At 42.6% G+C, this 26,600-nt stretch overlaps 1 protein-coding gene across 6 annotated transcripts in view; it reads right to left on the reverse strand.

Moving 5' to 3' along the window:
* KLHL13 (kelch like family member 13) overlaps positions 1 to 16,386 on the reverse strand; it is an 81,931-nt gene extending 65,545 nt beyond the window's left edge. For 2 of the 6 annotated variants that reach the window (XM_063422232.1, XM_063422228.1), the window contains exons 1-2: positions 13,664 to 13,798; positions 12,244 to 12,337 (exon numbers count right to left, since the gene is read on the reverse strand). Coding sequence is in view for 2 of the 6 variants with exons in the window: in XM_063422228.1 (XP_063278298.1) it covers positions 12,244 to 12,288 (45 nt within the window). In the remaining 4 variants the exon portion in view is untranslated. Of the gene's footprint in view, positions 1 to 5,650; positions 5,716 to 12,243; positions 12,338 to 13,663; positions 13,799 to 16,265 lie in introns of those variants that run through there. The other 4 variants (XM_063422227.1, XM_063422231.1, XM_063422230.1 and 1 more) reach the window with 4 other exon arrangements.
* Between the last annotated feature and the right edge of the window lie 10,214 nt (positions 16,387 to 26,600).

The raw sequence follows: 26,600 nt of genomic DNA on the forward strand, positions 1-26,600 counted from the left end.
AATTGAGTTAACTTTCATCTTTAACAATGGAGCTCCTATCATCCTCAGTGTTGATTCTACAATCCCAGTACATAAATATCAGAAATTCACGCCTCTGCTTATACCTCTGCCACAGAAAGGAGAAATCTGATCACTAGCACAAACTTGCACCCCCTGTCAGGAGCTGAATTTCTCACTAGTGTGCAAGATCCTGAGGTCTTTGTTTGCAGGGTTTGCCCTTGTAGCTGCTGTTATATTTTGCCATCATTCTTTCAGAAACGCAAAAAGAAGTAAGTATAATAATGAATAAGGATTCATTTCCTATAAAAACCATTACATTTGTTCTAACTATCTTCAGCCTGAATACAGGAAAGCAATTTAAAGGATGTGTGGCTGAGACCCATGTAGAATTCTTGAGCATTCCTGAAAAGTTAAATTACTTCTAATTCCAAGTCCATAAAACAAACATGCTACATGCACTGTCATATGCCACTGAATGCAACTCATGTGGTGGGTACACCATGAAACTTATTTTTATGCCTGTAATTCATCTGTCAGGAAGCTCTAGATTATTTAGGGTTGATAGTGCACACTGCTTATGTAGGTTACTTGTATCAGTTACAGCCAGCTCTTCAGAAAAAACAGCACATTAGTCACAAAAGACATGCCAAGGGCTGACAAAGTGTGCAGGGCACAGACTAGGAAGGCATTAAATGAACAAGCTCACACATCGTCAGGGGCAAACGTGAGCATCCAGGGAACTTGAGAAACACTCGTCAGGTCAGAGGCCAGACCTCAGCAAACATCATTCCTTGAAACCAACAGGCTTTGAAATGATTCTCAGAAATCACAAAGCAGATGCTGGGATTCAGCCTGACCTACAGTGATAGCACAGTCCCTCCTCCTGCACAGCAGACAACCTGAATCAAAAACTAACAAAACACAACTGCTGAAAAACAGAGTGTTTGTGAAATCCAAGGGAGCAAGAGGTTGAATTCTCACCTGGGAACACTACTGAGGGCCACAGTCCCACATTACTTAGTTTCACCCAACCAGCGCTTGCCTACCTTGTGTGGACCAAACCACCCAGCTGCACAAGCCAACAGCAGACAGCTGTCAGGGGACAAGCAGCGCCAGCACAGCCAGTGCTGCCTCCCACCAGAGGGACGGGGAGATGCGGCTCTCCAGGCAAATCCCCGGCACCCACTGGGCAAAGAGAGAAGGAAGCAGAACTGTCCCTCCCAGCAGCAACTGATTAAATCTGACATTGAACTATGCTCTTAAAAGAATGGCTTTGATCTCTAAATAAATAATAATAAGAGAATCTCGCTCTAAATACAGAGAATGTATGTGTAAAAGAAGTACTATCATCTTAGAAGTAAGATGCAGACCAGCCTGGTATAGGCAGTGTTCAGCATGAACTTCGTACACAGCTCTAGAGAATAGCACAGCCTCCCAGTTTTTATAACAGGCATCAGAGTTGCATTACTCAAGAGCAACATTAACCTTTTATCACCTGATAATCAGTACCAAGTAGAATTGTTTACTAACTTCCACCCACAAACCAGAAGTATATAAGTACTTAAACATTTTCTATAAAAATCAAGTCCAGACACAAAATAACCCCCACATTATAGACTACAGAAAATACAACTGAAGCTACCAATTAGCTTCAGTCAGCCAAAGTCCTGCATTTTGAAAATCTCAGTGTGATAAACAAAGCCAACAGCTGAAATACAACTGTAGGTAGCAGAACAGATCTTATCCTAATGGAAATCTTGCAGTTTTATTATGTGAAGAAGTCTTACCCACCAAAAGCAGTGCTCCCATGCTTGTCAACTGCAGCTACAGAATGGCCTTCATTAATGTGTTTTAAAAATATGTTTGATGAAAATTTTATTCAACCTATTTTAGGAACACAAAACAAGCTTCAGCATGCTCGCACAAGTTTAGAAATCTTCAGTAATACTTCAAGTATTAAAAACCCTCATGTTTCTTGGTATAGTATTTCACTCACACAGAGGGAGAAAACAGTTCCCTGAAGCAGACCGAGTCATTAATAAACCACATATAAATAACACCTAAGTAAAACACCTGCAGTTTAAAATGGCACCACAGGCAAGCAGAAAATGCTGTGTTATATTGAATAGTTGTGCTAAGCCTAACAGACCTAGGTTGGATGCCCTTATATTATACTCTAAACACTGGGAGCTTCAGCAATTACAGCATAGCATAATACAGTCCCAATGAATGAATGGACTTCTCTCCCATTCCCTTGAGCCCTAATGAGATCATCTCCCCACACAGCAATCCCAGCCTGGGACCGAAGAGAGAGGGACAAGGAATAGGCTGCAGATGACACACTGCAGTGACAGTGAGTCTCAGATGCCAGCATAGGAACGGGATAAGCATGCAGCAGGGATCAGTGCCCCAAAACACAAGAAAGCAAGTATGACACAAGCCAACTCGCTGCTAGAGCCACAATGACCTGACAGATTAATGACTCACCTGGGTTCAAATCAGCTCTGTTCCCTGGACAGCAGGACTGCTCTGTCTCTTCTGCCCTTGGCTCAAACATCTGTACCCTCTAGTCATCCCCAGCTGCACTCCAAGCATTGTTCAGAGCTGTGCACAGCACCCAGATGGCCTGTCAGTGGCAGCTGCCCAAAACACTCTCATCCTCCTATTGCTGCTCCTACAGCCACAACAGAGCAGGCCCTTACAAGTGGCAGTGCCCGTAACTCCTGCTGTTTGCCTGTGTTCAGACAATAAAGCTTCCATGCCACCCCTCTCCTAAACGCAATGTGAGCTTCTGCCTCTGTGCTTATGACCGGAGGAAGGTTTTCAGTCATTATCTCTCAAGAGCACTGACAATACTAAGTTAGGAATCTGAACCTTCATGGATTGCCTCCATTTGCCAGGAACTCCATCCTGGACAGTCTGTGTCACAGATTTAGAGGCACCAACTACTCTCTGGAAGTGTTAATGAAAAGGCTAGTTCACAACAGACTGGAAACAAGTGATAAAAACAGGAAGTAAAAGCCTGTAAATCTTCCTAGTAAAACAACACACATACACTTTAGGAGGCTGAAATCTTCCAGTCTTCACAAGTGACTCCTGGACAGCCAGTATAGATTACCTGGCAATAAAAGCAAAAAAAAGCTCAGAACATTAAAGCCCATTTTCTGTTGTAAAACCTTTTGGCAGCCTCTCCCATATCACATACCAGAGTATCAGAACCACCTGAATCACTGAGAAATTGAATCCTTGGTACCTCCTTAGTGCTACCATTCAAGTAGCCTTATGACAAGCCACTTTGGAATCACTTTCCACTGAACTCCAAGCCTTCCCACCTGCTGTTACTTCCATCAACCATGTCCTTTACCTAGAGGCTTCTCCTAAGCTACATCCGTGGGAGAAGAAATCTACATTTGCAAATAAAGGCCTGAGAAAAATGCTCCTAGATCAAGTTAGTCAGTATGATTTCCAACAGCAATCACTGTCAGCAAGGTTCCTAATTTTGCAGTGCTGTTATGGACAAAGGTGGAAGCTAAGGGAACATCAGGCTGCACATCAACTTAGAGGCATTAATTTTCCTTTATTTTCTTTCTAACAGACCTTGAAATGGCACAGGCATTGTAGTGACAATTCAGGACACACTAGAATTTTACCCAGAGCACAACACAGCTCACACCACTCACTGCCTTACCATAAGGCTCACAAATGACATGAGAGCTGGGTACGATGCACTTCACACGTTCATAATTCAGCCTCAGTTAGTGACACATGGATGTTTTCTAACACAACAGCTTTAAAAGCAAAATGAGATTTGGATTTCTGATGATACTTGTGCTAGAAATGGACATTAAGAACCTCCCAAACACAAGGATCTTGAACACCAGTACAACTGTCCAGCTTTTTGGGCTCCAATAACCACCTTGAAAGAAAAGCCAGAAGAGAAGCCACAAAACCTTTAGATAACTGATTGGCAGGGAACAAAAAAACCCCAGATGTCCCAACCTCTCAAACAGTGAATTTGGTAAATAAGACAGTTCAAAATGAAGAGATGTTTACCTCTGAGCAGCACAGCTTAAATTGTTAGCTCAGTCAATCCATGATCAGAAAAAGTAAACTGAAGCTTTAGCTGCATTCTGGAAAGATTTCAAGGCTATTTAATATTCTACAAATATATACATTTATCTTTTTCAGGTGAGCTGAACAAACTTCTCAGAAAGCCAAAAGTAATCAGTCTTAGCAAAATCCGCTTGAGTTGCATACCTTACTTGGTACAAAGCACTAAGCTTCCTGTGTCTTTATCAGCTCCCCTAATAAAGAACACAAGGCTTGGTGATTTTATCTACAAAATTTAACAATTCTAGTTTGTTCATCAAAAAAGAGTCCTGATATTTTTGAGATATTAGCAGTGTCTAACATCTCAGGTATATAAACCAGCTTTTTGAAAGCCCTTGGAAAAAAACTGCTGCTGAAGAAGAATTAAACTTGACATGGTCAGAGTCCTACAAAAGAAAAAATACTTTTTCATTTGAACATTTCCATGTTAAGTATTTAAACTGCTGTGAAGAGATTAGATTACAGGAGTTTTCAAGAGATGTACGTTTCCAATGGACTATATCTGAATTATTATATGTAACAATACAAAAGCCTTCTAATTTCTATCCCAGTGAAGCTGACAAACTGTGTAAGTTTTCTGCAGACACCGCTGACACTTTACAAACATGTTATTCACCCAGACAGACTCTCAAGTCATCTATTTTTTACTGGGAAAATTAATCAGGGTAATTTTCAATGTGTTAATTTAATGATGTCTACTGCAACATCTGGAAAAAGCTATGTAAAGAATAAAGAGCATGTACATACATTCATATTTACATATCCTTCAAACTAGGAAGTCTCAGGATACCAACAACACAAAACTATCTGAATATTTTGATCAACATCAAGAATATCTTTAAATCTTGCTTTATTGGCTACAGGAGCTGTATAATCAACCTCTGTTACACACTAAGCTTCATATAAGAAAAGCAGCACACAAAAGTCTGACAGGAAAGCTCAGACCAAAGACCCAGTCAGCCAGGCTGCTTGACAGCAGCCAATTCAGGAGCAGTGACAGTGAAAGGACATTGCGTTCTGGCACCTTTCCACTGCCAGGGTTTTAGCGATCTCCTCCCACAAACTGCATCTGGAATTCAACATTGAGCACTTCAAAATTCACTTTTATCCTTTCACTAATTTGTCTAATTACATTTCAATCTAATTTGCACTCAAGATATCCCATGACAATAGAGTCTTGATATAATTATACACTGGGTAACAATGGAGCCTCACAATATAATTACACATTACAGAAAAGCATTCTTCGGCTACTACGTCAATAATTTCCTAATGCACCACCCATAGCAGCTTCCGACCTCCAATGCCATACTGACTGCAGAGACTTCCCCAACTATAGTTTCCCAAAGAATGCTCTCCTACTGATCCACCCCTCTGACCTACTCTGCTGTCTCTTTACTGTCTGGAAAGCTGGGAGTACCTCCACATGGAGCTACACAGTGTGTTGCCTGGTTGTGTTAATTGAACAGGAATGGTTTCACTGGGCTTTAGTCACTAAAGGAAAATTATTTGCATACACGAAGTATCTGAACTTTCTTACTGTTCATGGCAGGATCCCAGGGCTATGTTTCGCCATTCCCAAGCAGTCCAGGTTAATTTTGACATCTAGAACAAGGTTTGGGAAGAGAAAAAATTGTCACTACTATCCACTGAAATACTTATTTTAAAGAACTGCAGGGCAGAGCATCTCCAACAGAGTTAACTATTGGCTTCTGCAGCCATTTGAGCTCTGTCTCTACAGTGAGTGGAAAATTGGATAGCCCCGCTTCTTGCCTGAAGGGAAAGTTCACATAACTCACTAAAAATCTGTGGCATCCTGCTCTTTTCCATGTGTATGGAATGCTTCATACAGAATCCCACAAGATCACAGCTCTACATAAAAATCAATTTCAACAGTAGCACAGAAGAAAAGATGTCAGATCTAATTTTTGCTTTGAAGCTACTCAGGCAGTCACTGTCTCAGAATCAGAGCCACCATTTCATGTCAATCACTAAATGCATACAAGCCATAGGAGGTACAGAAGTCCTAACAAAAGTAATACCTTGCACTGTGATCCCAAGCCAACCCCCCTTCTCACGAATTCCTCCCAGCAGCTGTTACCACAGCAGGAAGCAGAAAGCTCTGGCTGGGCTTGCATAGGGAGCACCAGTCACAGCAGAGCTCAAATAGCACAAAGTTACAGCGAAAAGTCATCTTACAGCCACAAACAATGGGATAGAGGGATTTAGGAGGAGACACGGCATTTCTTTTTAATGCTGAAAATATAGCACAACTGATTCAAAAGGAAAGAGCAGGCAGTTACCCCAAAACACAAGGAGCAATCAGCAGTACTGTTACTTGCATTGGCATTAATTTTTTAAAATTCATTTTAACATAAAGAAGAGTGAAGAAATGCTGGCAATAATGCTGCTGGCTTTCATTTCCTCTGCATTTCCTCCCAGAAAAGAAAATAACTAAAACATTGCACTTGGCAATCCATATTCTCACACTGTTAGCACCAGTGTTAGCACCACTTCTATAATTCAATGAATGAACAGTATTTTTTTCAATTACAAGCCCTTGCCAATCAAATTCTTCATCCAGTTAAAACAATAAAACAACACTAACAACACCACATAGCAAAGTGCAGGTTAACCAATAATAGTGGACCAGAAGTACATGGGACATTTAAACTTCTTGACCACAACAAAGGGTTTAACTGAAGATGAGGGGCTATGGCAGTCTTTATTTCATGAAGCTTTCTATACACCTCCTTAAAATGTGTCAAATTATTTTGCTTTTACATATGCACAGCTATGGGTGGCAGCAATCAGAATGACTCAAGTTCCAGAACTAAAATACCATTGTGTCAGGAATGACATACACAATTCACCAGGAAGCCTCTTTCACAGTTTGTTTCAGTGAAGAAGGCCAGAATGACATGAAATTAGAAAGTAGTTTCTGGTGGTTTATTACTCCCTTCAAAACCAGGAGTAAGATCCAGATCCCCCCTATCCCCTATGAGCACATTGTGCCCAACCTGCAGGGCAGCAAAGCCGTGTCAGGCTGCTCCAGTGACACACACGAGCGTTACTCTGCAGGGCCTTGTGAAAGGCTCTTAGTAATGAAAATCTCGAACAATGTCAGACTTGTTAGACACATCTGGGACGGCACTGAAACAATAAAATCAATACAAAGAGCATTTTCTCCTCTGACCCACTCATTTTTTCCTCCTCCCATTTCTTTTACTGCCATTATTTATTCCTGACTCCTTGTTTAGGACCGTAAAGTGTTGTCATGCAACCCCTTACCTTGCACATTCACATTTTCCAGCCCAGCTCCCTCCTACCATTACTTTTACTAATGAATAAACAATCTGAACTAGTAGTGGGAACTGGTTACAACCATAACATGGACTCTTCTGTACACGCATGGGGAATACAAGACACTGCTGCACAGCAGCCCCACACCACATGCCCTGGCACCTGGCAGCACCACCAGAAGGATGCCAGCACTGCCATTCCCTGCTTCTACATGAAATATGTCTAAATTTAATCACTTCTTTCACTCCACTCCAGTAGATCATTACAGCCTAACCAGGAAATACACTTATTCCCCATGAGGATGATGAAATGAGATTTTTTATTTTCAGCTGTAAGCACAGGGTATTTGCAGGGAGAAGCCACAGTGAACCTCTGCCCTAGGTTTGGATCGCCTCCTCTAGGAACAGCTGTGCCATGGAAGAGCTCAGCACCCTTGGCTGCTTGTCCTTGCTCTCTGCCATAAGGCTCCAGCTGAGCTGCTCTTAAGTACTTTCTAACCTATTTACTCAGGATCAACCAATACAAAGAGTGATTATTTAGGCTGTTTAAACCACTCCAGCTTATTTTGGTTGACATTCTGCAGAAGAGCTCACATAAATGTCTAAGCTGCCAGAGGTAAGGTTTACAACTCCCTCACTGAAATATTTTCTCCTCCTAAAAGCTAGGAATCATAGCCAACAGCAAGAGAAAGCCAGCAGCAGACAAGAAATCCCTGCTGTCATCTCAAAAGAAGCCAGTGCATTTGGCACACTCATCATCACCACAGAAATCAATTTTAAGAGGAGGACAAGTCCAGTATATGTATGCTCAGTCCTTTCCCTCAGAAAAGACATAACTTGGAGCTCCATGAGCCAGGACAGCCATGTGAGCACCTACAATAAGACTTCACACAAACCCCTGCCCTTGGAGGAAGGCAAGAGATCCTGGTAAGGTTCACCACATCGCCTTAAGGCTACAAAAAAGAGAAACATGTTACCACCACAGGCTAGACAACTCCCTTACTAAGGTGTCACCAACAATAATAGCCATTCCTTGATACAGTTGTACCCAACCCCACCCACTGCCATCAAACACTAGAAAAATAACCAGTGGAAGAAAGACTACGGCAGCATAGCAAGATTTAGGAACAGAAACTGCCTTTTTACTCTGCACATGGGAGGCACTATCATAGCAAGGTCTTGGTGCATCACTGTGGCTCTTACTTATCATCAGGTAGACACACCAGCTAGAACACAATGAAAAAAAAAAGATAAGGAATTGCAGTAAGAACACAAAATCTGAGTCCCTACCTTCTTGCTAAAGGGAAGTGCTAAAGGAGTTGTACCATAGTTCATTTAGAGCCTCACAGCAAACTCCTCCACATACCAAAATTTACATTAATACAAGGTACTAAACCATTCCTGAAAAAGATTAGCAAAGATACGGGCCAGGCTGTCTTATACCAAGTGATACCACCAACATCACTGAGATAAATGATGAGTTAACAACATTTCTACCAACCCCAAGAGAGGTAATAACATGATCCTCTCATTAATTTTATCCTTTAAATAACTCTGTTTGGACATTAAGGACAAAATTCTCAGACTCAGGGGTAAAATATGGTACCAAGCCTCCCTTGGATCACAAAACTCCTCACAATAGTCTTTTTATTATTACAGATGTCAGTGTTTGGTACTGCCCAAGCCTAATAAGGAACAGAGACAATGAATGCTGGCACATTTACTTCCCCATGACAAAAGAGAGCAACCACAAGAGACTGGTCAGATTTGCAGAGCCACCAAGGGAGCAGCATAAGGCAGCTCAAGCAACCTGGCAAATTCAATACTGACAACTTATCTAGATTTATTCTTCATTTCCTTTGTAGTTTAAGTGTTTAATTCCTAATTTCCAGCTTCAGTGTGTAGACTTGCAGAGTCTTTTGTTTGTATGTGTCTCATAGGACATACATCCTGGTGGAAACACTTTAATTCCACTGTATAAAAACAAGCTTTGCTTAGAACAGCAAACACAAGAGCCCAGATTAAATTTCTAACCATTAAATTGCAGTATTATAAACTGAATGTTAAAGACAGCAAAACTGATAACACTTAAAATCTTTAAAATGTACTATTAAAATCTTCCAATATACTGTACCAATAAAACAAGTCGTTAAGTGTCAGCAATACAACTTCACATGCATTTTGTAACTTGTAGTTGCTACTACTTAAAAAGTTACTCACTAACATTGAGCAGAAAGATAATGGCCGGGGCGGTAGGCATAAACTATTATTACAAGTCTTCTACAATTCTGGCACCATAGTGGATAACCAGCTTCTAAAAAGAAAAGAAATATATATACATAGCACATGCCCACGTCTGTAGGATTCTAGTGCTGCTCACAGCTTTCTTTAAATAACGGATGTGCTACTCACTTCCTCAATTCTATTCAAAATCTGTGGGCAGCCATAAACTTGCCCAGAACCATGTGTTTTGTAACACTGAAACTGGTTGAGAGTCAGGCACTGAGAAGCCAAGAGTAGGCAAGGCAGAAGAGCAACCCATTTCTCCCTCTTGGCTCCCCTCAAGAGCCAGGTATCTGTCAGCAGGACACAGGACAGGGTTTGAATCCTTCAGACCTGAGAAAAAGTTTTCCCCTTTCCTTAATATAGTGTAGAATTTCTGCTTTAATATAAATATTTACCTGAAAACATGAATTTAAGGATTACATGGATCATTGTGCTTCCTCACAGATGGAAAGCTAATTGGAGAACAGCTATCCCAGGAAGAGTTCTTTAAAGGTATCTGGAAACATGACAAGTTTGAAGTGAGAGCAATGCCCTGGTCCTGCTGAGCTGAGTTTGATGCTTCATCCCCAGAATCTGCTGGGAGAAACCATGCTGCTTTTCCTCCACTCACCTCCTGACATGATTCCTGACCTGCAAGAGCAATAGCAAGGTGTAGCCACAGGGTGAGTTAGCAAACTGATAAAAGCATTACTGAGTGGGTAAATTTCCCATGAGCTAAGCGGTATGAAGGAAATCATCCTGCAATCACTCAAGCATTAGTTCTGCGAAGGAACCACAGCAGGAGATCAGGGCAAAAGGCAGGACCACCCAGAGGCACTTTAATGAAGTACCTGCCCAGCAAACTGTCCCCAAAGCCTCCAGCATTATATTTTGCTCTCTGTGAATTTTCTGCTTTTCTGCTGAATTTTCAATCCCTAACAAGTTTATGAAGAAGCTTGAAATTTAAAAGAAATATTTTGCTTTTTTTTTTACAGAATTATTTTAAAATGTAAAAAACACACTGCAATCATATATGACAGAACCAGAGCTTCAACTTAAGAAAGTCAGTGCAGTAAAAACATGCTGTGTTCAGATCATCATCACAACATACTGCTGGATACCTCCATTAGCATTATCAGATAAGGTTAGTTATTCAAAGGACTCAGAGTTCTCACAACAGTGAATTAAATGCATGTAGAACACATTCAACTTAAAGTAGAACATGCCACTCACATGGAGATCCCAAAGAACAACCAGGAAAACTAACTGGGTTGAAATTCACATTTATCCTTGCTTTTTTTAGCCTATCAGATTCTCTCTAATATTTAATCATAATCACATTCATTCTGCTGAATTATTTCATTACATAGCACCTCACCTTCCTCATAACAATTTGCATTTGACCAGATGGTTATGGTGTGAATTAAGCCCATTTACCATGCACCATGGTTTTCACTTGTCATGACACTAAATCCTGGTCTGTGATTTCTGAATAACAGACTGATAAAATGAGTTTATTCTCCTCACCAAGAAAAAAGGAACAAAGTTCTTCCCCCACTCCCCTACCAAGCCGGAAATTAACATTCATAAGAGGACTCACATGATGAGTAGCTGAGTGCTGCAATATTTGTTAGAACACATACTTTTAAGTCATCCAAGCAAGGACAGGCATTCAAATCACCCCATCCCTAGTTTTAACCATGAGATCCATGCAACACATTCCCATAAGCTTTGTGCCAATTGTTTTTCTTCTTGCAAGGTGGAACAGCTTAGACAGGACCTCTGTCCTAAAGCAGCTTACACCTCCCACTTCAGGCAAATAAAGAGACTTCTGAGAGGCAGGACAAACAAGTCCATATGCCAGGAGGCAGGAGGCAAAGCAAGTGTCTGCCATCACAGGTAAATAGTCCTGCTGCTTTGCCTACTGACAACCAGTTCTGCTCTAGTCCCTTCCACACCTGCACAGAGAATAGCAGCAGTTTTGCTCTGTCAGTAGCCTTCCACGTACATCACTGTCTGAGCACCCTCCAGAGACAGGGCTCTTGAAAAGGGAGACCAAAATGTGCAATCTGACAATTCAAGGAGGCGTGGGGCACCTGGTAAGATTGATGCTCATTAATAAGGAAAGGGAGAAAGGTCTGAAGTTTTCCTCAAAATTTAAGTGTCTGCAAGTCAGGGCAAAAGCTCTAAGAACTTATTTGAAAGAGAAACTTCTGTTCACAAGCTATTTTAATTTGTACTTTTTCCTGTACATAGGCTTGTTCATATTTTAAATATTTCTTTAATATTTAAATATTAAAGAAGCCAAGCAGAATATCTGGCATTGCCAAACAAATCTCACATTTCACAACTACAGAAGACACCATCAAGCAGCTGCATCAGTCACAAGGAAGACAACACAAAAGCCCCAAGGAATCGCATGACAATTGTCATTCATATTAACAAAGCACTGTTTCCACAAAAAGAAATCAAATTACGTATTTCCTACAGCAAGTTTAAAGCAAAAACATCAATAATACAAATCAGTAGCTGGGGCATTCATCAAAAAGTAATACAGCCAACTCACTTGAAAACAGCTTCTCAGAACAGGCATCGAAGACATCAAATTCATTACAGGACACTGAACATGGAAAACCACCCAAATTTTCTTAGTTAGTCTTCTGAAAGACACAAGCCAATTAAAGGAGTCAGGTTTAAGTTTTGTCACAGGTTGCAAGCTCCTCCTAGGTTTAAACAGACCCCTCCCTACCTCAAAATCCAAAAGATACATTCAGGAAATCCACGTCTGAAACACTTCTGCCACCAATACCGAGTCACAGATTCCAGCTCCCTGTATCTCCCACCCCAATGCACTTATGGCCTGGTTCCCTTGTCAGAACCTCCTGACAGAGGATATCGGCTGTCTGCACTGCGTGGCATAGGCACACTTTCCCGCCAAAACACCTCCTACTGTGTAAAGCCCTCAGACACAAAGTCTTATGAAAATAATTCATAATATTTCATAATAATGAATAATTTCATAATCAAAATTCGTAATAATTCACATAAAACCAGAAAATTTTTCAATTTTCCTGAACTCCCGCTGAAAGCATGCCTTTGCTCCCAGAAACTACAGTCTAACATTTTTAATTACTTCGTAGCTTTTCCAAGACACTTTACTTGGCGCTCCCAATATACTGAGAAAAGTTTCTTCCACAGCAGTACTCTAATTTATCCACAACGCTCTAATCTCCCAATTTAAATAAACCTGTTGCAACACTAATAGTTAAAAGGAAAATCATAAAAATGTTTCCAGTCAGTGCTCTGACAATGCAATACAGCTGTGATAATGAAAAAAACATGAAAGTTGAGAACCTTGAAAGGAAAGCAGAACATATGTTGCCCCATTTATTTAAGCTTTTACCTCCCACTCACACTGACACCCATAAACACTATGCTAGATCTGTGATAAAAGCATCCATCCCTGTGAACCCAGCCCCAGGCTGTCAAAATCAACTCTGATAAGCTATTAAGAGTCATTAGAAAAGTTTTGCACTATTGATACAGTGAAACAGCCTCACACTGAATATGTTCTGAAGCTGCTATTCTTAAAGCACTTCATAATTGTTCAATTTTTGCCATAGTGCCGTTTCACAGATAGTTTTGCCAGCACAGACATATTACCTAAAAGAGTAATGGAAGAGAAAAAGAAAATTTTAAAAACCCACACCATATACTAGGCATCACAACTATTTCAGCAACCTAACGACCATGAAAAACATGAGCGTTCCTGACAGCTTTGCTTGTGGTGTTTGTGGAGGTGATAGAGTAATGCTAGCAGAAAGACTCCCAGCAGAACACACTGCAGATTCCTTCGGAATCTCTACCAACACTTTCTTTGTAGTGTTGATTAATTACCCCTTTCTGACAGCTGGACCACACCAAGAACATACAGCCCTGGACATAACTGCAATGATCTCTTATTTCAGACGACAGAGGTTATATACCTTTAGGAACAGACAACCTGGGCTTGACCTCTATTGTCAAAGCAACACATACAGGTATCGTATTACACTGAGATACATTCAACAGGAGATAGCTTGTTGATTTTTTTTTTAAAGAACTCCAGCATTTTTCTCAGCCTGTTGGAAAACAAAACAAAGAAAAAAACCACACTTGTGACTAGAATTCTTAGAACAAATTGGGTGGGTAGGTGTTACATTCCCCTGGGGAATGGTTTCTTCCCCCTCAGGGACCCCTAGAGCCTGTAACCGTGTAGTTTAACCCTTCCTCCCCTTTCTGACCCTATTAGCTGTGTCCAATTACCCCTCCCTGGGATAAGCTCAGAAAAGACCCTCTCCTTCCACACTTGTCCTCTTTCTCCTCTGGTCACCACCTGGAATAAATGTCTTGAACTACAGCTGGGGGTCAGAGCTTCTTTTGGAATCTTTTGTCATGTCCATGAAATATTCCTCCAGAGCCCTCTAAGGTTGGGGCTAGCCTTGGAATATTGAACGCGCTACAAGGGGATTTATTTCAGGTAGGGACCTCAAATATCATCCCGTTCCAACCCATGGGCAGGGACATCTCCCACTAGACTAGGTTGCTCAATGGCCCATCCAACCTGGCCTGGAAGTCAGGGGAAAAGGCAAGGCTTTACTTTGTATGTCCAATCCCAGTGTGCCTCTAGACAGGTCATGTGCCAGCAGAAGAACCCTTCTTGCAGCAGCTACACCTCACTTCCCCTCTGAGCATCCCGTGCTGCCCCAGCTGCAGGGACTCCCTTCCCCGCTTTGCCCCCACAGCTGCCTGAGACGATCCCAGTGCTCATCATCGCTCCATGGACACACTCTGCTGTCTTTTGGGGGATTCCAGTGCAAACTAGATCAGGGAATCTGGGCACAACCCTTTTCTTCTGGCCGGGTACATTTGCTGACCTGCTTCATACATCACCAGAAGTTGTGTCAATGATACCATCAATTACAGAAGTCGCCAAGACACTGTTACTGCTAAAGATTAGGTACAGTTGAACTATGGCCTCAGATGACACTCAGTTTAATGAATCTTTTACAGAAGAGCAGAAGAAATTCTTTAAAGTAATAATAATAATAAAAAAAGCTGGCTGGGGCAAAGTCGCTTTAATTCATTTTTGACACCTAGTGTCATTGGCTTACTAGAAGCAGCCTTGCTACTTTGAAGCAGAGCAGCATGCTAATTTGTGCTGGCACCTCACTATAATTTTTTGAGCTTTAAAAGTGAAGGAAAATGTTTAGAAGCACAATTTTGAAAATCATAGAATCAAAGAGATCACAAGAAGTGCATTCGGGATAGCATTTAATCCAAGTTGCTACAAAAATTTTTTTTACTATCAACACTTTGCAGCATATTCTAGTATTAAACAGGACTGCAGAACAAGCTCTACCATGAAATCAGAGAAGTGGGAAGAGTGCCCCGAAGGTTATTCATTAGCATTATCTCTATGTGTAGCTCACTGGGGAAGGAATAAGGAAAACTCCTCTGTGACATTCTATTCAAATGTATGAGGCATATTTAAATGAGTAAGGAAAGTATTTCTGATGCAGATTTCACAGCAGGTCCAAGACAGCATCAGATTCATTAACACCTAGAACATCCAAGCTGAAGAACCCTTTGCCATACAAAATTGAAAAAGATGTGCACCTTCATCTCCTGAATTACACAAAGGAGCCGAGCCAAGACTCCTAGAGTTCTTAAGTTAACATCGCACTTTTCATACGGAGGCGAAAAGTCCTGAACAGTACCTACTAAAAACAGAGCTTGGCCTAAATTTTCTGCGAACAGTGAGAAGCGGAAACTGACAAGTTAATTACAACCTACAGCTACGTACCCCTTTGTAATGGTTACATCTCAGAACTGATCCCCAAAACTCCCTCCTGCATCCAGACCTCATCCAGCCTACTTAAAGACCCGGCAACAATAAACACTGACGAGCAGAACGAGCAGAACGGGCCGGGTGAAGGAAGAGAACGATTACAATGGCTGCACAACAAAGCCTGGAAAGGGAGAGTTAAGGACACTTTTTTGCGAGTGGCACAAGCGCCGCAGCCCGGTCCGCACACGCCGCCAGCCGCGACCCGGGCCGGGACGCTCCCGCTGTGTCCCCGGCCACTCCCCGCGGTGACCCCCGTCCTGCCGGACCCCGTCCCTGCCCCGCCGCGCACGGCGCACTTTGGCTCTGCCGCGCACCGAGCACCGCTCGCTGGGTCCCCGCTCAGACGGGGGCACCTCGTCTGCCTCGCTCCCCAGCGGGGTCCCCGCACCGCCCCACGCCGACCTCGGCACAGGGGTTACCGCCCGCCGCCCCCCAAAGTGCAGCCGGGACACCGCGGTCCGCCGCGCACGCAGGGAGCCGCCGCAGCCGGCGGCGCTGCCCCGCGGCCTCCGAGCCGCCCCCGGTGAGGGGGAGAGCCTCGGACCCTCCGGTGCGAGGCAGCCCCCCCGCGCCTCTCACTGAGTGCGGCCACGCTCCCCCCGCGGCCGCAGAGGCCCCGCAGGACGCGGCGCCCTCCCGGCCCCGCCGGGACCCCGAGCGGGACAGAACCGAGCCGGGTCCCCGCGCCTCGCCCTCACCTGCGGCTGCGGCCGCCCGGCCCCGGCGCGGCCCCGCTCCGGAGCGTCCCCGAAGTGCCGAGCGCGGCCCCGCTCCCCGCGCGCGCCCGGCCCGCCCCGCCCGGCCTCGCGTCACCGGCACGGCGGGTGCGCACCGCGCCTGCGCGGGGCGGGCCAGGGGAGAGGGGCGTGGTCGGGGAGGGGGCGTGGCCTGTGTGCGCGTCGGGAGGGATGGAAGGAGAGAAGGAGGAAGGAGGGATGGAGAGAAGGAGAGATGGAGAGGAGGAGGGAAGGAAGGAGGGGGGAAGGAAGGAGGGAAGGGAAGGACGGAGAGAAGGGAAGGATGGAGAGAAGGAGGGAGGGAGGGAGGAAAAGAAGGGAGATAGAGGAGCCACGGTGCACAGGGGTAGCAGGTCTGCCAGCAGGTCTTGTCTCCAGCAGCTTGGTGCATCAGGAGAGCCGCTGGCACAGCAGGGAGCACAGAAAGAGGCAGCAACAGTCATAAAATCACAGAATGGTTTGGGTTGGAAGGGACCTTAAAGACCATTTAGTTCCAACCCCCTTGCCACGGTCAGGGACACCTTCCTCTAGACCGGGTTACTCCAAGCCCCATCCAGCCCGGCCTTGGACGTTTCCAGGAATGAGACATCCACAGCTTCTCTGTGCCAGTGCCTCACAACCCTCAAATACCAAATACAAAAGCTCAAATAATTTCTTCCCAATATCTACTCTCTTTCAGTTTGAAGCCATTTCCCCCCATCCTGTCACTACAGTTCCCAATGAAGAGCCCCTCTCCATTCTTCCTTGTAGTCCCCTCTCAGACACTGGAAGGCTGCTCGCCAAGCCCTTAGGGAGTGTGGCTAGGGAGTGCATGTGACAGGTACATGCAAACATCTCCTTGGGTTCTCCAGGGGATTCATTTAGGATCAGCAATATTACCAAGAGAAAGGCCAGCCCCAAGCTGCCCTCCCAGCCATAGTTTTGGCTCCTGAAAAGCTTGGAATTGCTTCACCTGCTCCCATAACACTGGAAGATGCTAACCCTGAATTTTCTTCACAGTACTCTCCTCTTTTTCATGTGGCCACATCTTTGATTTGGGAACAGCTGTTCTTCTGCCGTTCTGCCTGTCCTGTTTCCTGTAAACACCTTTAATTACTGAACACCCAACATTCAGCAAATTTTTGTCTGGAGGTAATCTTAGGGCAAATAATGCCTTAGTTAAACCCGGTCAACCCTAATGAAGTTATAGGAATTTTAGCAATGCAACTGAGGGCAGAACTTGATGCAAAACTAATTATGAAGCCATAGGTAACCTTCCAGCCAAGACTGCAACCAGCTTCTCATTCTTTTAGCCCTAGAGGAAAAGTTGAGCAGCCTAAGAGACCATAACACACAATTTGAGGGTTGTGTATATCCAATAGGACTTGCCTTTAAAGTTCTTTTTTATTTGGACATTTTTTGCATTGCTTATCAAAGCCACTGCAGCATCAATTTCAGAGCAAAAGATATCCTGGTTGAGCAACTCCCTAACAGATTTTGCTATGAGCGGTTTTGGGTTCACTTCTGTTCTCCTCACATCATCGAGAACAACTGAAGCAAATTCAGGCACAGGGAACCAATTCACCTCTGAAGCTGACAAAAAAAATCAGTATCTCAGTTGCAGAAGAAAGCAATTTTTAATGTATATTTTCCCAAGTGCTGTTCTTGAAAATGATCTCTTGCATGAGCCAGTGCAAATCTTGACTTATCTTTACAAAACTTCAGGAAGAATTCACCTTTGCTAACAAAAGACATGGACAGAGTGACACACTGGATATTACACAGATGTTCCAAATAGAATAACTCCAGTACAGGAATGTGCTCAGTCACAACATTTACAGAAAGAAGGTTGCAACAGTGATTTCTTCACCTTTTCGCTTCTTTCTTTCCATTAGAAAAGAAGGGGAACTTGCCATTTAAGTGGACAGTAGCTATAAAACACATGCCACTCCAGAGATTGCTTTTTTCTACTGCTCTTTTTATCACAAGGCAAGGTAAAGTCTCCAATTCACATTTAACATGGGCTCTTCCCCAAGTTCAAGTCCACAATTTCAACTGCACAGAAACTTTCTGATCCTCTTTGCTCATTTACCTGGTGAAAGGTGGGGGTTTTTACAGCCCAGGATCCATCTCATTTCACAGTCGGATATTCCTTTTTTTTCTTCTTTTTTTTTTCTTTTTTTTCTTTTTTTCTCATAAGGACTTGGCAAATTGATTGCATACTCATAGTCCTCCAATGCTCTTCCAAGAGTTTCACCTTGAAAACTAGGCAAGTTTTCCTGGTCTTTACCTGAGACCTCTTAGCACCAAATTCCAGCATACATCTGGAAGTCCTCAGGAGCCCAGCTGAGCAGGGGAGGTCTGCAAAGCTCTGTTCAGCAGACTTAGGCCTTCTCACTAAGAAGTTGGTTATTAGGGTTACTTAGATATTATATTGTCATTAAAAAACTTGTTCTAAGCATACTTTTCTACAAAATTTTGATGCCTGTTGTATATTTCTCTGCAAGAAATCCATCTGAAATTTTCTGTAGACCCTCTGTCAGGCATCTCAAAGTACAAACACAGCACAAGACAAATACACAAGATTAGTAATGCAAAGCAATTTACAAAGTAATTTTTATACATAATTATAATACATATTACAAATTATCTTACAGTGAAAGAGTATTCACAAACATTTCCTATATTAGTCTACTTACAGAATAGTTCCTTTCAAAACGGCCTTAAGTATTTATGGTGAGAAATCTGATACAATTTGATAATTATACTGAACATAATTTGGTGTGATAATACATGTTTACAGCATCTAAGAACAGTATAAAAAAAATTAACAATTACCAGTTCAGGCAGAGCAGGTTTATATCCACCTCACAGTCACTTTGCATTGATATTACAGATTAGAGAGAGCAATATCCATTAAGGAACAGTATTTCCTGTTTGGAAATTGTACAGCTAGACTTTATCTCAGAAGAAAACACGTACCCACCACCACCTGAGCTCGGAACAATTCACTGAGCATTTGCCATAAATTGTAACAGAATCTGTCACAAAGTAGAACACAGAACTTGGGTAGAGGAGAAACTAAGCTCTGTTGAGTTTCAATTGCTTGTGGCAACATTGTTTCACTATTTGCAGTTCTGCAGGTAGTTGGACTTGATTTGAGCATGTGAGGAGCTGCAGCTCACACGTAGTGATTACCCACACGTGTTTAAGACAGCATTTCTGCAGCTCTTTCAACCAGCATTGCCTGCCAAAGTGAACTGTAGCATCCATGACCCCTTCTCCAAGTGAAGGACTACAGGTGGAGATGCATCTATATGCTTCCAGATGTGAAGCAAGCTCCTTTGCTGCATGAATCCTTTTTAGTTCCTCTTACTTCCTTTTTTCCACAATTTAGAAAAGTTACTTTCAGGGTTTATACCTTTTCTATAAAGAAAATGTTCTGTGTAGGAGAGATCTGCATATTCATGCCACAGTAACAGCCTCACAAAATTAAAATCATTCTAAAATGAGAAGGCAACGTGCATATTTTTCAAGCAGTAAACACTGAGAATGTTTTGTGGTAAGAAATCATTCATTTTAAGTGTTTTTAAAGCTGACTTTCCCCCCTCAAGACAGCTTGATTCCAGCCACGCACTGTGCATATCCAAAGTTCACTGACAGCTCTGGCTCCCACTAATGCACAGCAAATCCTATGGAGCTGGAGAAGAAAAGAACATCTGCTGAGTACAGGCAGTTCTGAGCTCCCGGCTGTTCCTGCAGGCTGCTATCCCATTCCAAAGGCCGGGACGTGCAGACAGAACAGCTCGGCACTGACCATCTGGAGGGGCTCTGTGAGCACAGCCTCCAGCAGAGAGAGAGGGATCTGAACAGCAATTCACATTTGCTGAGGCCAGTGAAGCCTCATAAAAAGTCTTCACTCAGAGTGGAGTGTACCTGCACCCTGTTCTTGGTGTTTCCATGTGGTGTGAATTAGCAATTTCCCCCAGAAGGTTATCAAAATAAAAATCCCCGGAGGGCAGAGCAGTGCTCTACAACTTTGCCCTACTCCATCTCCACTTCCAACAGCACCCAGGAGACACCAGCCACTTTCCAGGAACACCAGCAAGGAAAGCCTCCCAATTTCTCAGGTATTTCCTGTAAGAAAGACAGCCTGGCAGATTCTCTCCCTGTTCTGAGAGGCAAACATGAGATACTTTTGGTCCCCAGCATAAAAATGGAAAATTCACCTTCCAGCCTCATGCTTTAGGGCAGAGAAATGGGTATTAGCTTCCTCACCCAAGCACTGGTCAGATCAAAGCCAGCTGAGGTGCAAAGAGACACAGCCATGCCTCCCCAGACAGCTGCAGGCAGCCCTCAAAAGTAAGTGACACTAAAATATATATTAGAGCTTTTTCAAAAAGATATTTGAAATGTCTCTCCTTGCAAGGTCAGTGCCTTTGCACTACAAAAGTACCAGATAAAAGAGTAGTTCCCAGTGCTTGGAAGAGGAAATAGCTGCCTGATATGTCCTGGCACACAAAAACATTCTAAATTAAATTATAATACTGATAAATCCTGCATACACATGCCTTATTTTTAACCTTTTCATCATCCACAGCCATTTTCACAAATATAAAAATGAGGACTAAACAACAACCCAAAGATTAATTTTTCTTGATACCACTTTGAATGTCTCATCTCTCTTTGCCCTCTTAATGTTTTCTCGTTGCCCTCCACAGAGTCACCCACCACTGAAATGCAGTTGCTGGGGCAGCAGAGAATCACAGACAGCTTGGACAGCCTGCCCTTCTGTACCAGGCAAGCTCAGCACAGAACAGGAAAGTAATCAGCATAAACAGCATTGCTACTCTCAGAGAAACATTTCCAATGTAAATGGAGCATCTCACTGGAGAGGCATAGTTAAAATATTAAAATATGTAAGAAGGGGGAGTTATTTTGGCCACTGAGCATTAAAATTCATCATGCAGAATAAAAAAAAAAAAAAAGACAGAAAACACTTAGCTTACAACTGATCCAAATCTTAGGAGTTCGGAAAGACAAATGAAATGTGAAGGGAGTCGAAGAAAGGATGGGGAAATCAGAGAAGATGACTGCAGGGAGTACAATCTGTAACCAGCATTCAGGCAGAAAGGAGGCCAAGCAGAGCAGGCGGAGATTTAAATGCCTCAAGGATTCAGAGTGGTTCTAAAATTTAACCCAACAACTACAAAGAGAGAATCTGACCTAAATACGCCACTGACATCCTTACATTGTCCAGTGTAGGAGTAACTTCAGTAGTTTGAGGCCATGAAGACTGATATAAAAGCAACATTGACATTTTAATGCCATTTTAAAAACTCATACATGCTAAGATTATTGATTGACTTATTCTTTTCAAGACATACCAGTAGATTTTACATTCTGCATCACACCAGTTTTGCATAAAAGGGTGAAGTGTGGATCAGACAGTCGGAGGCCCATTGCCCAGGGTACAGCTTCTTGTGGTAGACACACAAAAAGGTTTACCCACTTTGTCTTGCAGGGTATGATTGCAATATTTCCATTTGTAGCAAGGACTCTCCCATCTTCAATTGACTAAATTGTCTTGGAGCCTTTCACTCAAAAAATAAATAGTAGTGGAACTTGTCATTTCCTCTGAAGCAATTTTGGAGTTTATCATGTTTTTCCTCCAGTGAAAACCAGTGAAGCAGAATTTCATATTTAGATGAATAACTATTCTTAAAAGAGATTTCTTTGTGCTATAATATGTCACAGTAAGATATCACTATCAAAAGATCAGAGAGTGCTTTTCCTTAGCTGAGGTAGAAAGCCATTTGGGAGCAGGGGCAGGCTGCAGGTTGTGCCTGAACTTGGTGCAGGACTCAGTCAAGACATTTGTTTGGTAATTAAGGTATTCTTCCACAACAGCTTTCTTTTTTAATACAAGAATTTTCCTGTGAAGTCTTTCCTTGCTTGCTCTCTTTGAGACTCAAATTTATAAAGAAGAGTGAAACAGCTCAATATTTTAGTTGTGCTATTTCTCTACGTTGCTTTTATCTTGATTTCTATGCACATTATGAGGCAGTCCAGAGAGGGGTAGGAATTGGAAGATTTGTATCTTCATTGTGTCTTTTGTAAAGTTTAGCTTGTTTTATAGCTTTTACAGTTGTGCGGAAAAAACAGCCAGATGTAATTATTCCTCACTGTTAGGCAAAAAGTGAAGTAGTACAAATCAGGAAGTGCTCCAACAAATGTCAGAGGAAAAAAAGCAAAATACAATACTGTCTTTCAATCCCATCCTTTTCCAAAATGCACTACAATAAGGTGTTTGTTATCATTCCCATCAATTTCTCTTTTTTTTTTTTTTTTTTTTTTTTTTTTTTTTTAATGTCTGTACAGCAGCATTGAGCTTTGAAGTGCCAGCATGGGGATACTTTATGATTCATGAAATAATTACGTTTGCATTCACCATATACAAGTTCCAACAGCTAACAGAAGTGCTGGGGTAATCAATGTCTTCTGCAAGTTCTCGCTGTCCTTCTAGCTTGGGCAACAACTGGGACAAAACTTTTTGCACAGAATTACTAATCACAACAGATAACTACTTCCACCTCTGTAGACTGTGTATTCTCCAGGCTAAACAATTCGTCATTGCATGCTTATGCTTTTGTACCCTGCTGGCAAATGTTTCTAACTCCTTTCATATGACTGCAGGGCAGCTTTCAGAACATGACAGGAATTTTAAAACACTAATAATAATTCTTAATTTGAGCAAAATCAGCTTAGTTTTAACTCATAAAACTGGTGTTACAGGTCTTTCTCATCACCGAGAGGAAATGAGAGTTCAACACTGCCAGAAATGCAGATAAATAACATCACTTTCATCTTCCTTTCCTTTCCCACAGGTGGGGACGAACAGGGAACAAGTGCCAGCAGAGGAAACTCCTTCAGCCAACAACAAGTTCAGCCAAGATGCAGGAGAAGTGGCCTGTGCCAGATGGAGAGATTACGTATATAATTTCTCCCAGAGCAATAGGAAGAGCAGTGGCTCTTGATGAGGCAGTGGATCCTTACAATACAGTATTGCACTCCTCGTTTGCTCACTGCACATGGCATAATCCACATGGTGGTTTGATACCTGGGAATTTCTTTCCATAGTGAAGAAAGCAGTGCACCTTTGGTTTTTTATAATTAGCAGTAAGGATAGAAAATGTGGAATTCTAGAAATGCCTGTATGTCTTAGTAAGTTATCATTCATCACTACAATATCAAAACCGTTGTGTAATATTTTTCCTATCACAAAAGGAAAGGTAATAAAGCTGGATGTTGCTTGTCTCTTGCAAACGCTTATGCTGATCTCTGGAGCACTGCTCTTGTCAAAGTTGTAGGATCTGATCACAGTTGAGTGTGATGCAACTTGGCCATGTCCTGGCATAAGAGCTGCCTCTGACCACCCCTAATATCACAAAAGCAGTGAAAGCAACCTTGTGCTCTGCTTCTCCACAATGTGAGCTGCTAAATGGGCTTTCTGCAGCGGTCGATAGTTCTTATATCAATCTGTCTTTAGGGTTCACTCACGATTAGAGATCACAATGAATACAAAATAAATTATTGATCCATGTCAGGAAATACATTAACAAATCCATCTCCAAGCAAGAGCAGCTCAATGGTTCCAAGTGGAGCAAATTTAGTGACTGTAAGTGGTGTGGAATGACTCCATCAGCTGAGCTCACCCACCAGTAAACCCATCTTAGTAAACCTTCTGAGCCACGCCAAAGTATGGACAGGACAACAACACAGGACTACCCAGTGGCCATTTCCAAAACAATGCTTAAAAAAAAAAAGTTTCACATTGCCATAGGATAAAATGTAGTGCCTTATCATGATATTCCTGAAGGCAAGGGAATCTGCCCTGAGGCAGATTCAGGCACCTCTAGTAAGGCTAACCAGCACTGCAGCAACAACAGTGAAGGGTTTATCTCTACAGAGATAAACAAATTGTTGTGAAATGTGCTTGCACCACTGAGAGCTGCAGTGTGCACAGCATCAGCAGAATCCAGTGACACCAGCTACCTCATTACAGGGTATTTTACTGCAGTAGCTGCATGGGTATAAATCCCAAGTTTTGAGCCATGACCGCAGTCTAAGTCTGTGTCTCTATTTTTCTGTGCAGCACAAGGATAATGACTGCAGAGAGAAAACAAAGATGTTGAGTCTGGTATTTTATCTACAGGAGAACATTTCAGCCACTGCATTCTGAATAGGAAACACCAAGATCTATTACAGCAGGCAGAGCAGTGGCAACTGATCCTGAGTAGATGGCATAAGGGAAGCAAAATTCATGAACAAAAATGCAACACTACACATATTGGAAAAGAAACAGGCTGAGTTTCTTGAAAGATTCACAGCCTAGCTCCTAAACAGACTATGCAAGGTCTGCTCAGGAATGTCCATGCCAACCACAGAGATTTACTCTCTCCAGTAGCTTTCTAAGGTGGGCTTCATTTAGAGAGGGATATTTGATCATAAACAACAACAATCAGAGTGTAGTATCATGGTTTCACTACCTCTAGTCCATCTCCTTCACAGCATAATGCCATGTAAAAGTTTCATGAATCTACATATACATGTTCTCTGTCCCTCAATAGGTTATCCTAAATTTTGTGTGTGAGAAAGAGAGGGCACAGAAAAGAGTAACAATACTGACAGAAACCTGGATCACCGTCAGCTCTCCTGGCTGTGCTCCAACACTGATAAAACCCTGCTGGTTGTTGCTGGGACAGTGGGGATATACTATTTTAATATCAAAACTTGATCCTCTGTGTTATGGCAGAAGCGCTCAGCAGTGTATCTCCCTTCAAGGAGACCAAACGAATTAGCATAAAGTGGGGATTGTAAATAACAGGTCATCAGTATTGGCAGGGAAATTATAGGTGTTTGGCAGCAGGATAAATAGTGGAGTTGAACCTGGCCAACTGCTTTTGAAGCTCCTTATTTACTGCTGGCCCCAGCTGCAGGCTCTCATGGCTGTAGACATTGCCCTTGAAGAGTCGGATGGAGATCCCACAGAGCACCTGTCCACAGGGTATAGTGGCAAACCCTTACACCAAACAGGGAAATGCAGTTTCAAAAGCATTGCAATAAGATGGGGTGTCTGTGTCAGTGAAGCTGCACCTCATTTGGCTCAACATATCATTGAAAATTATTTCCATGAAACTATATAGAAAATACTCTCAAAATATCCTTGAAAGGCTCCTGGAAATAGTTGTGAATATCTGACAAGCAAGTACAGCGAGTACTCCTCTTTTTGCCAGTAAAACCAGAGGCACAGGAGCGAGTCCTGAGTGTCTTTTCTCCAGGGTTTTGTTGTCTGGGCCTGTGTGACAGTGTTTTTTATGTGATGACTGGAGCCTGCACAGCTAGAAATTATTGGAGCTTTATGAGGCTGATACTCCATTTTCTTTCAAGAGCCCCAGATATCTGCTCTCTAGCAATCCCTTCAGTGCCAGGGAGACATCCTTAGAGAAGCTCTAATCCAGGTGGTTGAGCAGAGAGGGGAAAAGAAAACTGGTTCTTCATTTCCCTTTAGGAACAGAGGTTGCAATGCACACAGTCCATGGGGTATGTCTTGCAGGTTGTCCTGTCTAGTCCATGATTAAGGATGCAGTTAATGGTCTTTTGCCGTTCCACAGCTGAGCAGGATAACTTGATCCTTCAGAAAGATCCCAGGTGCCTTCCTGAGGATGCTGAACACTCTGTTGTGTCTGGATGTATTGTATCACACCCATTTAACACTCTGCCTCCCTTCCCTGCCTTGGCACACTTGCAGTTATCTCGCAGAGGGGTTCTTGCTCTTTCTTTCCACTCACATGTCCTGGGCACACCAGCATCAGTCAATTTTCCTTGTGTGGGCAGATGTGAAGCCAGGGGGAAACAGCTATTGCAGTGCACAGTTCCTATCCTGCTGGGATGCTCATAGCCATCCCGGGCCATGCAGGGATACCCAGTAACTTTGGGGGTTGGATTTGGTTTTGCCTTTTTTTGTTTGTTTGTTTTGGTTTAGTTTGGTTTTGGTTTTGTTTGTTTGTTTGTTTGTTCATTTGTTTTAATGCAGGAAGTAATTTAGAGCATATTTTAACATTTGTTTTAGTATACATGTAATATTTTTTACATTCAGCTTAATTTCCTGGCCAGTCCCTGTGTCCCAGTAGGGGGTGGTGCTTTTTCTGTGACTCCTCCTGGCAGACAGCCAGTTTATTAAAAAATGAAATGAGGATCCTCATTAAATGAGAAAAATCATGTCCATCCTCAGAGCTTCTCTGTCTCAAGGCACCA

This window comes from Prinia subflava, chromosome Z (assembly GCF_021018805.1).
Source record: "Prinia subflava isolate CZ2003 ecotype Zambia chromosome Z, Cam_Psub_1.2, whole genome shotgun sequence".
Taxonomy (NCBI): domain Eukaryota; kingdom Metazoa; phylum Chordata; class Aves; order Passeriformes; family Cisticolidae; genus Prinia; species Prinia subflava.